The sequence below is a fragment of the Procambarus clarkii genome, chromosome 18, assembly GCF_040958095.1.
Source record: "Procambarus clarkii isolate CNS0578487 chromosome 18, FALCON_Pclarkii_2.0, whole genome shotgun sequence".
Classification (NCBI taxonomy): Eukaryota; Metazoa; Arthropoda; class Malacostraca; order Decapoda; family Cambaridae; genus Procambarus; species Procambarus clarkii.
The window spans coordinates 25,630,983-25,645,590 of NC_091167.1; the positions used below are offsets into that span (position 1 = coordinate 25,630,983).

Genomic DNA, 14,608 nt, shown 5'->3' on the forward strand with positions numbered 1-14,608 from the left:
GTAAAGTGAAAGCAAGTTACATATATTAAAAAGTTTGTTCATGCATGTTTTATCATGCATACTATGTCACAAACAAGCTCAAACTCATAAAGTGGATGGGTGCATCTAAGACCAGGTGTTCAGTGTTGCTCGTGAAGTGGCATATGCAGTACAGTACAACCTTGATTCAAAGAACTATATGGGACGAACCTCAATTTGTTTCAGTGTGGGATTCGTTGCAGCTGGAGATGCCTCCAGGATTCATTTCCCATGCCCTATGTGCTAATTTCACTATTTTCATTTCATCCTATAATATAATAAACTACCAAATGAACATGTCTGCAAACAAATTCAGCCACATTTAACTTATTTCTCATAGCCCCAGCCTCAAAACTCATTTTCAGAAGGTAGTACAGCCATACCTGATTGAATATATACCTAGCCAACTCAAAATGAAAACAAACCATAAAGTTTGGTTTTAAATATCTTCAGTACCTTTCGCAAGGCTCCAACTGTTTCTTGTAATATTGAGTACAACTACAAAAATGCAGACGAGGAGTCACAATAACGTGGCTGAAATATGTTGGCCAGACCACACACTAGAAAGTGAAGGGGACGATGACGTTTCGGTCTGTCCTGGACCATTCTCAAGTCAATTGAGATGATAAAGATGATTGAGTTGAGCATCTCAATTGACTTGAGAATGGTCTAGGACGGACCAAAACGTCATCGCCCCTTCACTTTCTAGTGTGTGGTTTGGTCAACTTAAAAAATCATCAAAAATGTGATTGGAGTCGTATTACACTGTGTGTGTGTGTTTTACCATTTATACTCTAATATTTCCCAGGCTCTATGAGCTGATTTCACTGAGCAAAATGTTAATCTTCAGTGTGTCATATGAAGGACAGTTACCAAAAAGAAAACCCTGTCTGTAAAGAGATTTAACTACATCTAGCATATTTCCCACTCCCTAAGCTTTGAAACCTCATTTTCAACAATTTTCAACAATATTTACCAACAGTGGTAACAATATTTTGAAGTAAAAGCTTGAAGGTTTTGCTGACAAATAAATTATATTTTGTTATGAAACACGGTGCATTGATTAATGTAGAATTGGAAAAAAATAGCTTTGATTTTGATGTGAAATTAAAAATGATGCAAATTATATCAGATAAAATATTTTGAAATCACCCCAAATTAGGTGGTTCTTGTATTTTATATTCTTGCTTCTTTAGATGTGGGTTGGCCCAACCTTCTCCTCCTTGCAAGATCTCAGTACCTATCATAATAGCTAAGAACATACGTTACACAATGACCTTCCCGTTTGAAAACCATATTTTGTCTTATTCTGTCAGTTCTTTCCAGATGTTCTACCTATTTGTTTTAATGATTTTCTAGTGATATTACTACCACGCTTGTCAATAATACAGATCTATAATTTAGAGGGGTCTTCTTTGTTCCCATTTTTATAGGTTGAAACTGTCTTTTTTTTCTATAATTAGTGAGGTTCTTTGTTTAGATGTTTGGAAAATATTGTATAGTTGGGCACTAATGTTGGATGTGTATTCTCTCGGAACCCATGTCCAGATTCCTTCTGACCCCGACTTCTTTATTTCTATCTAGTTCCTTGAGCAGTTTTTCCTACCTTGTCTCTTAAGACACTTCTAGGTACTTTGTTGTGTACTAGAGTGTATTGTTTGGTTCTCTGAATACATCATTTCACACGAGCAAACTTTGGAACTGTTCATTTAGTTTTCACTCATTTCCTTTTTAGTCTATTAGTGTTATTTTTAGTCTTCAAATTTTGTCTTTCACTTGTAATTTGCTTTTCATGGACATATAAAATAGGCCGAGTTCTGTTTTACATTTGTCTACCATCCCTTTACTTTCTCAAGGTTTCTTTGTGTGTATACTCGTTACTGTGTACTTGTTTGTAAGTTTTGCCTCTTCCTATATTGATTCCATTTTTTCCTATTGCTGTCTGGCACTCAGTTTCTATTGAACCAGCCCTGTGCTCAAAAAAACTATAAATTTTTGGGTGCCTTCATATATTAAAAAAATTCGTATACAGTGGTACCTCGGAATGCGATTGTCCCTGTATGCGAGGTTTTCGGAAGGCGAGGTGTATTTACTCCAAAAATTTGTCTCAGAAGGCGAGTTTGGACGCGAGTTTGTTGATACGCGTACAGCCGACCTAGCGCGTTCGACGCCCCTCCGCCCCTCAGTTTATTATTGTCTGGCGCTCAGTGACTACCCCCACATCAATTCTTCTCGCGGATTTTCAGTGTTTTGTTGGATTTTTGGTGATTTGTCTATACAATTTGTTATTATATATCTCGCCATGGGTCCCAAGAAAGCCAGTGGTAAGGATAAAGGCCAGAAAGCTCCTGTGAGGATGACAATAGAGGAGAAACAAGAGATCATTCGGAAGCATGAGAACGGTACACGTGTTGTTGAACTTTGTAGGCAGTACAACAAAGCCACATCAACAATATGCACTATACTTAAGAAGAAAAATAAGATTATGGGTGCTAAAGTGGCAAAAGGAGTAAGAACATTAACGGCACAAAGACCACAAATACTTGAAGAAGTGTTAAAGTTGTTATTAATTTGGATACACGACAAGGAGTTGAGGGGTGATAGTGTTTCGGAGGCCATTATTTGTGAGAAAGCCAGGGTGTTGCACGAAGACCTTCTAAAGAATACCCCTGCAACGAGTGATGCAGATAAGAAAGAGTTTAAGGCAAGCAGGGGCTGGTTTGAAAAATTTAGAAAGAGAAGTGGTATCCATAGTGTTACAAGGCATGGGGTTATGTGATGTGATTATGGAAGGGGACTCCCCTTCCAAACAGTAACTCCTCTCCTCCTCCCCCCTCCTCACCATCTTCCATACGCCTACAGCACTCGACAGCAAGGTAAGTAATAACTGGAACACAGTTTTGTAGGTTTATTTAGATGAATTAGGTAAATTAGGTATAAAAATTTAGTTTGATGTGGGGTTTTTGGGGTAGTCAGGAACGGATTAATTCATTTCCCTTTATTTCTTATGGGGAAATTAACTTCGGAATGCGAGTTTTCGGAAGGCGAGGCGTCTCCAGGAACGGATTAAACTCTTATTCTGAGGTATGCCTGTATCTCATTTATTTCCCTGCTAAACAAGAAATTGTTTGTCAAATTGATTAAAGAGCCAAGATTTCTTTTGTCTCGCTTTTTCATATTCTCTTCATTATAATGTTTTATGTATTTTATTTCGAAGTACTGTACATGGATGGTCGTTCTTACCTAGTGGCAGGCAGGTACTGGAGGTCAAAGAGCTCTTTCTTATTTCTGGTAAATATTACAGCCAGGACTGATGGAACATTGATGTGTATGAAAACGTGTGTGTGTGTGTGTGTGTGTGTGTATATATATATATATATGTCGTACCTAGTAGCCAGAACGCACTTCTCAGCCTACTATGCAAGGCCGGATTTGCCTAATAAGCCAAGTTTTCATGAATTAATATATTTTCTCAAATTTTTTTCTTATGAAATGATAAAGCTACCTATTGAATTATGTATGAGGTCAATTTTTTTTTTATTGGAGTTAAAATTAACGTAGATATATGACCGAACCTAACCAACCCTACCTAACCTAACCTATCTTTATAGGTTAGGTAGCCGAAAAAGATAGGTTAGGTTAGGTAGGTTAGGTAGTCGAAAAACAATTAATTCATGAAAACTAGGCTTATTAGGCAAATCGGGCCTTGCATAGTAGGCTGAGAAGTGCGTTCTGGCTACTAGGTACGACATATATATATATATCTATCTATCTATCTATATATATCTATATATCTATCTATATATATCTATATATATAGATATATATATAGATATATATATATAGATATATATAGATATATAATACACACACACACACAGAGAGAGAGAGAGAGAGAGGAACGAGCGAACGAGCGAGCGAACGAGCGAGCGAACGAACGAGCAAACGAGCGAGCGAACGAACGAGCGAGCGAGCTAGCTAGGTGGCAGCAGGGATAGGTTGTGGAAGTCATGCAGGAGTTACAATGTCCGATTGCAAAAAAAAAAAAAAAAAAAAAAAAAAAACAAATAATACTAAAAAAATGGTTGCAGCTGTCTTTTTACAGTGTGTAATTACCTGTGTAGTTACAGGAAGAGAGCTACGTTTGTATCCCGTCTTCCCAGTACTGTACTTTGTCTTATAATGCTTTGAAACTACTGACGGTTTTGGCCTCATCCACCTTCTCACTTAGTTTGTTTCAACCATCTACTACTCTGCAAAAGAAAACGTTCTAATATTTTTTTGGCATTTTTATTTCGTTAGCTTGAAGCTGCCTATTTCAGGAATTCCTTTTTATCACTTTGGTCGATTCCTGTTATTATTTTGTAAGTATTGATCATATCACCTCTTTTTTTTTCCTTATATCTTCTAGTTTTGGCATGTTTAATGCCTCTAGCCTCTTCCCGTAACTCTTGCTTTTCAGGATGAAGCCATTTTGTAACATGCTTTTGCACCTTTTCCAGTATATTTATGTACTTCTTGAGATTTGGGCACCATACAACTGTTGCATATTCCATAATTTGTAAGTTGTGTGTGTGTGGTCTATTTTCTCTGATTCCATATTCCATAACATGGCATTTACAGTATTCATATTGAATTCCATTTGTCACATGTCGCTCCAAGCACTTATTTTATCTAGATCAATTTGAAGGACATGACAATCATCTGCATCTCCTATCTTCCCCAGTATCTTAGCATCATCTGCAAACATGTTCATATAATTCTGTATTCCTTCTGGTAGATCGTTTATGTAGGCCATGAACATTACTGGTGCAAGAACTGAACCCTGTGGTACTTCGCTAGTAACACTCCTCCAATCAGTTACATTACCTCTTATTACTGCTCTCATCTGTCTGTAAGAAAACTTTTCATCTATGTCAGAAGTCAGTAGTAATAGTAGTGTGTCTGTACTCTCCTAGTAGTGCTTACGGATGTTGAGCTTCAGCTCTTTGGTCTTGCCTCTCAACTGTCAATCGACTGGTGTACAGATTCTTGATGTGTGTGTCTGTCATAAATAAATTTGTGTGCGGTGGCTTAATGGTGCTCATTGAAATATGACAGAACAACAGTCATATCTAGTGACTGATGACGGCAGGAAATATGCAACTTCAGAAGGATCTTTTTGTCTTCAGTTTCTCCACTTGCATTTTATAGATTAACACACTTCTTGTTTAAAGATGAACACCTTTCTTCTTTAAAGCTGAACCCCCCCCCCCCTCTTGTTTAAAGATGAAAAGTTTTTATATTTTAAAATCTCTAATACCTGATCTGGGGGGTCTTGGCAGATTTGGTGTAATTTGTTTAAATAAAGCTTGCATTGCCTCTTAATTTTTATTAGTGTTATTTTTAGTAATACAAAAACATTTTCTTAGACATTTGCAGAAGTTGTTCAGGCTCGAGATAAAGAAATTGCTGCTCTGACAAAAGAATTAAAACGCAAAGAAAAGAAAGTCCGAGACCTCGTGGCAGAACTGAAGGAGGCTCTCGACATGCTGAACAAGGCAAAATGGGAAGCGGAGACAAGTGGTGGTGAAGATGGTGTCAAGGAAATGGCAGAAGAGGAGAATGAGGTAAGCAGCCCCTTAAAATATGCTGAAAATATGCCTCGTGGAAGTGAAGGGTCCAGTCAGTACAGGAGTGAAGAGTGCTACAATAACCACCCAGCAAGGACCGCTGAATTGCACGAACAATTACGGGAAGCTTCTTGTACCACAGTAGAGTTCTTGCCAAATGTTAACAACCCTTATAGCTTGGCTTCTCAATCGGCACCTTCTCATGTACATGCATCTTCAACAATCCCTCAGATGCACCCCTTGCAGTCACCTGCTACTCTGCACCATAATCTTAGATATCAATTTTTTCATCCCACAAATAAGTTTTAATGAGCTCCCTTGTTGTGTTGCCTTATATATTGCTATTACACTTTTGAATAATTTTATTTTTAGATTGCTGCATGTGCAGAATTTTTCACCTTTTGTTTTATCTTAAAACTATTGTACCTGAATAAGGGAAGTGTTTATTCTCCATTTTATTTTCACTTTTATTTGGTAATGTTTAAGAATTTGGTTATAATAAAGTTTATTATTCATATGCTAGTTCTTTATTTTTTAAAGCCTTGCTTGAATAATAAATCTGTATATTAAAAACTTACCTGAAGTGTTAAATGCAACTAATGTTGAATACAAAGTAATTCTGGATTAAACATCAGGTAAGCAAATCTGTAATGAACATTTTGCTGCTGACATATGTAAGGAACTATTATTATTTATGCAACACTAATAAATTTTTTGTTTCTTGCAGCGATTATGGGCAGAATTGGAGTCCCGCAAGAATGAGGTGCTGGCACTGCGGGCAGAACACAAACACTCCTTATCTGAGGCTGAGGAGCGTGTACATCAACTTCAGAAACAGTTGGATGAAAAACTAAAAGCCCTTGAAACTCAGCAAGACCAACACAATAAAGAGACTGAGGAATGGGAGGTGCGTTTGCGTGATAAGGCCCAGCAACTAGCACGCCTTGAAGGAGAACTTCAGACACTTCACGGTGATATGTCTAACAGGGAGGGACAGTTGCGCACTAATCAAGGACTTGTTCAAGGATTAGAAGATGAACTGGCTGCAGCTAAAGACCAACTGAAGGATAAAAAGGCAGAATTGGAAATTCTTCAGGAAGAACTGAAAAAGAAAAATAATGACATGCAGGATTTGGTGAATCATGAGTTGTGGGAAAGGAATAGGGAGATTGAGCGTCTACAGGAAAAACTCAGTGCCTTATCATCAGATCGTCGCCATCAAATTGAATGCTTGAAGGATGAATTAGAAACCAAGAATAGTGAATTAAGGAGACTGAGAACTAGGTTAAATTGTGAGACTTCTGAAACTAATGATGGCAACCAGATAGCATTATGCTCTAAAGTGAATAACACCCAGTCTGCAGTAAATCCCACAGCAAATAACCAACCCAAGAATGCTGCTCATTTGACAGTAGTTACGGGATCTGGAGGTGCTGATGTAGTTACTGTAAATCGTCCATTACATCTGACATTCACTGATGATAATTCTGCTTCTGTGCAAATGCTTTATCAGGAAATGTGTAAAGTTAGGGGTGAGGCACAAGCATTACGCATGGAAAGAAGTATATTAAATGATAAACTCTCAAGTTTACAAAAATCATATGACCAAGTTTGCCACGTAAGTGCACCAAGTGCTAACGAACTTCATGAACAAATGGACTCTGTTAAGAAGCAACTTGATGAAACCAAAGAAGAAAATCTGCTAAAGGACCAGAAGCATGGAGAGATTGTCAGTGATTTTCAGTCTCAAGTACAAGTTCTGCGAACTGAACTTCATAATGCAAAGAAAAAAATTAGCCGCCAGTTAACAGAAGTCAGTGTGCGTAAATACCAGGAAGCTCTGAAACGACACAAACAAGAAATTGCCTCTCTGAGAAAAAGGCTGGCAGATTCACACAATGCATGTGATCTACTCAGAACTCGACTAGAAGAACTAGCAGACTTCTTGGAGCGTATTCTAGAAATGGAGGAGAGAGGCCTCATTAATTTAAGTCAGTTGTCTCCAAAGCAGCTAGCCTCGTTACAGAAAACTCTTGACGAGTCTCGTGCACTTTCTCGTTCACTATCACAATCACTAATGATTGGTATGGACATCACTGAACATGGTGATGATGCACATCTGTCTAGTTCAGTGAGCTCCATATCATCTTGGAGCCTACAAAGAGATGATAGTTTTTCTGAAACACTTGATTATTTAGGAGCTAGTAGTCTTGAAGCCATAGCTAACCTTCCTGATGAGACATTGTTACAGCCAGAGGATTCTCATGATCCAGCTGTTCAAGCACTTGCCACACAGCTCAACATTCAAATTGACCAGAAAACACGAGAGATTGATGCCATTGCTGAGAATGTGTCGGTATTAAGTGAAAAGCTAGCAGAGAGAATACAGCAAGTGGAGCAACAGGCAGGAGTTATTGGTGAACTACGAGAACAAGTGGATTGTCTTCAGGAGGAAGTAAAACGTAGGGACCTTCAGCTTCTAGCACCTCATGTTGACGAAGGTGAAAACAGCCAACATCCTCTACAGAGCTCTTGGCAGAGTAGTATAAACCCAATTGCAACATCATCTCAGAGCACTGTGCATGCTGTTTCTCCTCAGTCTACACTGGGAACTCATAATTCAAGCAGCCAAGAAAGTCTTCACAAGCCTCCCAGTATTTGTTCTGACTCATTGCCTCCTCCACCTCTTCACCTCCTTCAGGACAGCGAGTGTGAAATCAGACCCGATATTAGGGAGTTGGAGATTTGTCACGCATCGGATCGTAGCAGCCTGAGTGCAGTCAAAAGTGCATACTCAACTGATGCAGCTATAAAGGCTTATAGTGGGCACCTAGGTTACTTTCAGCAGTATGCAACAACTGGTGAACAAAGTATTGGTGATGGACTAAAGCCATGGAAGGAAAATGCAAATGGGCCTATGACCTGTGCGATACCTGAACAACCCTGGGCACCCATTTCACCATCTGAAAGTGAAGCTTGGAGTGAACCTGACAGAAATGTATCTTTAGCAAGAATTGGACTTGATGCTTGTACTCTTGGGGGTGCCCCAGATAGAGCATTATCACGATCTCGCCAGCAGAGAGCATCTGCAATTACTTCAGAATCTGATGGTGAGGCTGCACATGAAGACACTGCCACTTGTGTTGCTAATAACGTACTAACGCCAGGAAAAGCCTCCAAGAGGCGATCTGATGTTGCAGAACTTCGACGAGTATCCACAAAACTGCGTGCTGTAGAACAACTGAATGACACTCTCCGTGCAGAATTGAACATATATCAAACATTGAGTCAAGAAATGGCTCAACAACAGCATGATCAGCAACAGAGACCTAAGACTAGTGATAAGAGTGTTGAAACACACAAGGGAGAGACAGCAGATGCCTCGGTAGGTGCTGAAGAAGAACCTACAATACCACCACCACCACCACCCATATTTGCTATTCCTGCACCATTGTTAGAAGAGATTCGTGCACTGCGCCTTAAACTAGAAGAAGCAATTGCTAACAATGACCATCTTCGAGATCAACTTGAAGCAGCATTAACAGCACATCCACAAGATGAAGCACGGTTCCATCACCTTACTGCTGCTTTGCAGGTTAGATTTTTGTTGTTGCTATGTATTTAGGTTTGTAATGAGATCAGTAAAGTGTGTATTTGAGTAGGTTTGGTGTTGGTGATATGATGAATGTGAGCATACATGAGAAGTTGTAAGAGACAAGGATGAGTAGCAAGTGTGTGTGAATGTTCGGCATGTTTGTACATGTACGTTTGGGATTTATTACATGGTGTTGTGTATTGTGGACGGTTCACTTTACTGCAGTGTTTGCCCTATCATCATAGTTAAAACATTTTTTTTACTTAATATCTTTATTAGCTCATCATAATTTAATGAGGTGTGGTTACTTATTAAAACAGGCTAAAAAGTACAGTACCTATATTAGTTCAGTACCAGCCCTAAATAAATTATGGTCAGTATAGCATGATTATAATTTGTATATTTTATAAATATAAAAATTTTTAAGTTACGTTATAAATTGGACACGGCTGCTTTTCATTTTCAGACAGCTCAAGAAGAAATGCGTGAAGCAAGAGATAGATTGCAAGGGTCACAGGAATCTGTTCGTGAGCAGCAAGAAAAATATAACAATATTCAATTTAAGCTCCAAGAGTGCGAGGGCCGTCTAACACAATGTTATATCCAACTTGAAGCTGCACAAACTGAATCACTAGCTGTAAAATCTGATTTGAGTAATGCTCATCAACTGTTGCAAGAGAGAGGCTTGCTATTACAAGAACGTGATTCACAGTTGGCAGAAAGACAGCAGACTATGAATGAAATGGCACTCAAAATTATTCAGCTTGAAAAAGATGCTGTTAAAAATCCAGATCTGGATGAACACTTGCAAAAACTACAGAGCGAGTTACAAAAGCAAGAAATGCGTTTACTTCAAGTCAACAAAGAACGTTTGTCTCTTGTTGGGGAGCGTGCTTGTCTACAGGCACAGCTGGCCTCTGCCTCGACCCATGCTCGTTTACTTCAAGATGGCAAACAAGATGTAGATGGAGTGGGAGAAGAGCGTATTACTTTACTTCAGCAACTTGATGTTGAGCGTACTACAGTATCAAATCTGCATAAGGAGCGACAACAGCTGCTAACAGATAAGGAACGTCTTGAAAAGGAAATGCAAGTGTTGCAAGAGGAAGTAGCAGGTTTACGAGCAAAAATTGAACACCTCACATCTCATCAGGATTATGCTGGTCAACAAGCTGACAGAGAGAAAAGGAACTTGACAGAATTACAAAATGAATATACTACACTGCAGCGTAATCGTAATGAGCTCCACTTAAAGGCTCAGAATCTTGAGATTCAGTTGCAAGTCATGACAGAGAAGCACAAAACTGCAGAAGATGCACAGCTTTGTTTAATTGAACAAAAGTCTCTTGTGAAGCAACTAACTGCACAACTCGATTCAGAACGTTGTCTCACCGCAAATCTTCAGTTACAGCTCAAGACCCTTCGAAGCAGTACATCACCAACTACCTCTCAAGGTGATGATTGTAAGTACTTAAAACTAATATACAGTGTATTTTGCTTTTAGTTTATGCCATAAGGATTCTTTACTGTTTTCACTAAATTAAATTTGTTGTAATTTTCGTTCAAACATTTTGGTATGCATGCGATACTGTGCCTGGAAAATGCCTTTTTGTATCACTTTTTTACTGATGTAAAAGTGGTTTGTTCTAGCAGTGAATTAAAAACTCGATTTACATATTTAGCCCATTCTTCTTTCATTCTCAAGCATGTTCTTGGCAGAACATTAGTACATGCCCAACAGTGAGACCCCACACAAGAAGTGTCACAGAATGGGTAAGGGATGACCTTGGCTGATATATTTGTGAATACCACTTCTAGTTGTGTATCTGTAGGCACCACTCCTAGGTATACAGCTGTAAGCGCCACTCCTGGTTGTACAGCTGTAAGCGCCACTCCTAGTCGTACGGCTGTAAGCGCCACTCCTAGTCGTACGGCTGTAAGTGCCACTCCTAGTCGTGCGGTTGTAAGCGCCACTCCTAGTCGTAAGGCTGTAAAAGAATGATTAGGAGTGGAAGTTTCATGACTAAATCCTTGTACTGAGCAAAGTGAGTAGCTTATATGGTTTGTAGATCTGATTTACAGTTTTGCTCGTCGCACATGTTTAGGCCAAATATATTTTTTGGCAGTTTGTTTATTCCATTCCTGTGATCTTTAGTGCACTTAGGCTATTCCAGATCATTTAGTTGGGAACAAAAGATGGTTAATTGACGAGTGATTAGGATTATACTGCCTGGAAGTGTGGCATATGGTTGATATTTAAAGGTACAATATATAAAGTATATTTCCAGAGTTATCATAATCATATAAAGAGAGCCCTACTTGCATATTATGCAGAGATTACTGGCTTAGGCAGTAATGTCCCAACTTAGGAAACTTGTATCAGTTTGTTTTTCTACATGCATAGTGTTAAATGTTTTCCAAGCAATATCTACAACTTAATACTTTTGTGTCCTCACTTATCTAACTTGTTTGCTAATAATTTGTTTAATAATATTTATGAAGTGGGATTGCCTTAAAATGTTGTATAGTACTGTACTTTTATCTTATCAGCCTTGATTTTCTGATAACTTTTATCAACAGCTGTTGTTCCAAATGAAAGTGATCACGCGTCACACGAAAGTGTCACCAGCATCGAGTTCTTCCGCCCATTATCTGAAACAGGTTTATTACACAAGCATAGAGCCACATCACTCAGCCCCACGTCTGGAGACAAAAGTAAAATACAGGAACGTCGTGCTGCAAGTAGTAGCCGTAGACGAGAGAGCAATAAACGGATCAACCATTGGAGTGAAGATAAAGAGAACCACCAAATTGCCACCACCACCACAATTACCACCACCACTAGCAGTAGCAAAAAAAATCGACGCCTTCACAGTGGCATTTCCAGCGATGGAATATTTGCACAACATGCCGCTCAACCCCTACTACTTCACCAACCTGACGAGGAAGGTGATGGAGGTACAACTTCTGGTGAATCGCCTGACTTGGGTATTGGATCAGACTATCCCTTTTCCAGCTTGGAAAGAGGGACCCGCACACTGCGCTCACTCGTTCACACTGCTCAAGATCTCCCACCACCTCCGTTGTGCTCCGAACCTAGTAAGTTAAATGTTGTATATTGTCTTCATTTAATATTCTCTCCTCAGACCATAACTAAAAAGGAACTGATTCATATAAAACTCTTCATTAGTGTATATGTTGCTTGACTCAAATACTCAATGTCCAGTTTGTCACAGAATTTTGTTCCATAAGTTTTTCTCTACAGCAGATCACTATTAGGATGAATTTGCCAGTGGCATAGAACTAAACAAAATCAAATTTAGAAATGTTAAACACTGGTATATTAGTTATTTATGTGCAAACATGGATGATATCTATAAATAAATATTTGGTTTAAAAATATTGAGTGTCAGGTCTGAGAAAATAGTGAACACCAAATTTTCATAAAGCTAATTATGAGGGACAAAGGCAGGCACTGATGTGTGTGTGTACTATCAGTAACCTTGAACACAAAGAAAGTTCAGAAGGTTTGCAACTAGATTAGTACCAGAATTGTGAGTCCTGAGCTATAAGGACAGATTGAGAATTGACCTTCAAAACCTTAGAGGAGAGAAGAAACAGAGAGGATATGATTAACTACATACAAGGTTTTGAGGGAAATAGATAAAGTGACAAAGTGAGCCAATTTAACTTAAAAAGAAGTAGGACCAAGACATCAGTGGAAGCCGACACCCAGTGAGTCGCAGAGATGGGAGAAGGTTCTTGTTCTCTGTATGGATGGTTGGCAAATGTTTTCTGTATGGATGGTTGGTAAGTGTTCTTTCTCTGTATGGATGATTGGCAAGTGTTCTCTGTATAGATGGTTGGCAAGAGGAGGTTATTGAACCCAATTTCATCCACAACTTTAAAGAAAAAATATGATGGAAATGTAAATTGAGAGAAGGTATAATTGACTAGGGTGCAGGGCATTGAGTGCTAGGTCTCACTTCCCCGTATTCACTGATGGGTAAGCCCTGATATGTAAGCACACAAGATGAACAGTTCTTGATCATTATTATTTGACTTCAGTAATTGATGTGGAATATTATGCTCCTGAGCTTAAAGCATTCATCTATGATAATCCAGTCAGGAGGCAATCTAACACTGGATTATATGTCAGTAAATATTGCAACATATGGAAGATATGTTGCAATACAAGGGAAGGTTAGTATAAAACAGTGCAGATATATAGTACAGTACTGTAAATGTGGTTGTAACTTCACCCACCAACATAATTGTTAATATCTCAATTTCACTGTGACAAATTTTAATTACTTTATTTTTTTTTAATTCATACCATAGTTTTCCAGAAGTTATTTAAATATTTGTTATTCCACTTACCGAAAGAAAAACCCTGCCTGTGGCCGAGGACAAGTGACCTTACCCTGCTTCTGATTTCAAATCTGACCATTATAAGTTTATTTTCTTTTTTAACGGAGTGTATTGGAGATGGAGAGCCTTACTGTCAAAGTACTGTAGTTCTGAATATGTTACTAACAGCTTTAGTGTACTTAAAACACCAATTGATTGTCAAGTATTATCAAGTAAATAAGATTGTCATTGTTTACGTGTGTCTAGCAGGGTACATATAAAGGTACCTGTTGATCATAAACGAATTCACATTAAATGTGCTTTAGAACATGTCTGTGTGTAAGTGTCTTACATAGTGTAGCTCCCTTCCTGAAGCTACTGACCCCCTTGACACTAGCTCTTGCCACTCCAGGACCATTCCTCGGTTAGTCTTCCATTTCTCCACGATTTTTGTTCTGGTGACATTATATGAAGTTTCAGTTTTTTGTAAGACATACAAATAATGTATAGCAACTTGAATTAATTATGGTTATAGATTTCTTCACGTGTAGTAAACTTGATTAAAGATGCACCGAACATGGTCTTGGGTAGAGAAAGCTCTGTTGTAGCTATAGTTTAAGATTTTAGCTTCCTTTACCCACCATAAACTCCCCAGCTGATGGTTCTTTGTTTCACTGTGTGGCTGCAGATCTCCAGCAGTTGCTGAGTGAGTACCCAATATGTATGGCCGGCCTTGTCTAGTACCTGGGGTGCAATGGCTTCTCCAATATGGTTTTCAAATATTTATTGTCCAGAACATGAAACTTGCAAGCTTTTGACATTTTTGCACATTTCATAAAATGAATACAGTACTGTAATATTAATACTCTTAAAAATGGTATAAATATTCATTCTTATTGCCTTCCTCAGCAAAGCAGGTTCTGTGGGGAAGGGGAATATTGCACCTTATTTTGCTTAATTTGATGTTAAATTAAATAACAAAATATATTTAAAAAATAAAGCTCTTAATCTCATTTGATAGAAAATGCAAATA

At 38.4% G+C, this 14,608-nt stretch overlaps 1 protein-coding gene across 8 annotated transcripts in view; it reads left to right on the forward strand.

Moving 5' to 3' along the window:
* Window positions 1–14,608, forward strand: part of LOC123754300 (putative leucine-rich repeat-containing protein DDB_G0290503) — a 97,535-nt gene that overhangs the window by 78,430 nt on the left and 4,497 nt on the right. For 5 of the 8 annotated variants that reach the window (XM_045736553.2, XM_045736555.2, XM_069326379.1 and 2 more), the window contains 5 exons: window positions 5,430–5,627; window positions 6,358–9,225; window positions 9,692–10,688; window positions 11,806–12,324; window positions 14,264–14,281. In XM_045736553.2, the coding sequence (XP_045592509.2) occupies window positions 5,430–5,627; window positions 6,358–9,225; window positions 9,692–10,688; window positions 11,806–12,324; window positions 14,264–14,281 (4,600 nt within the window). The remainder of the gene's footprint in view (window positions 1–5,429; window positions 5,628–6,357; window positions 9,226–9,691; window positions 10,689–11,805; window positions 12,325–14,263; window positions 14,282–14,608) is intronic. The other 3 variants (XM_045736554.2, XM_069326380.1, XM_045736558.2) reach the window with 1 other exon arrangement.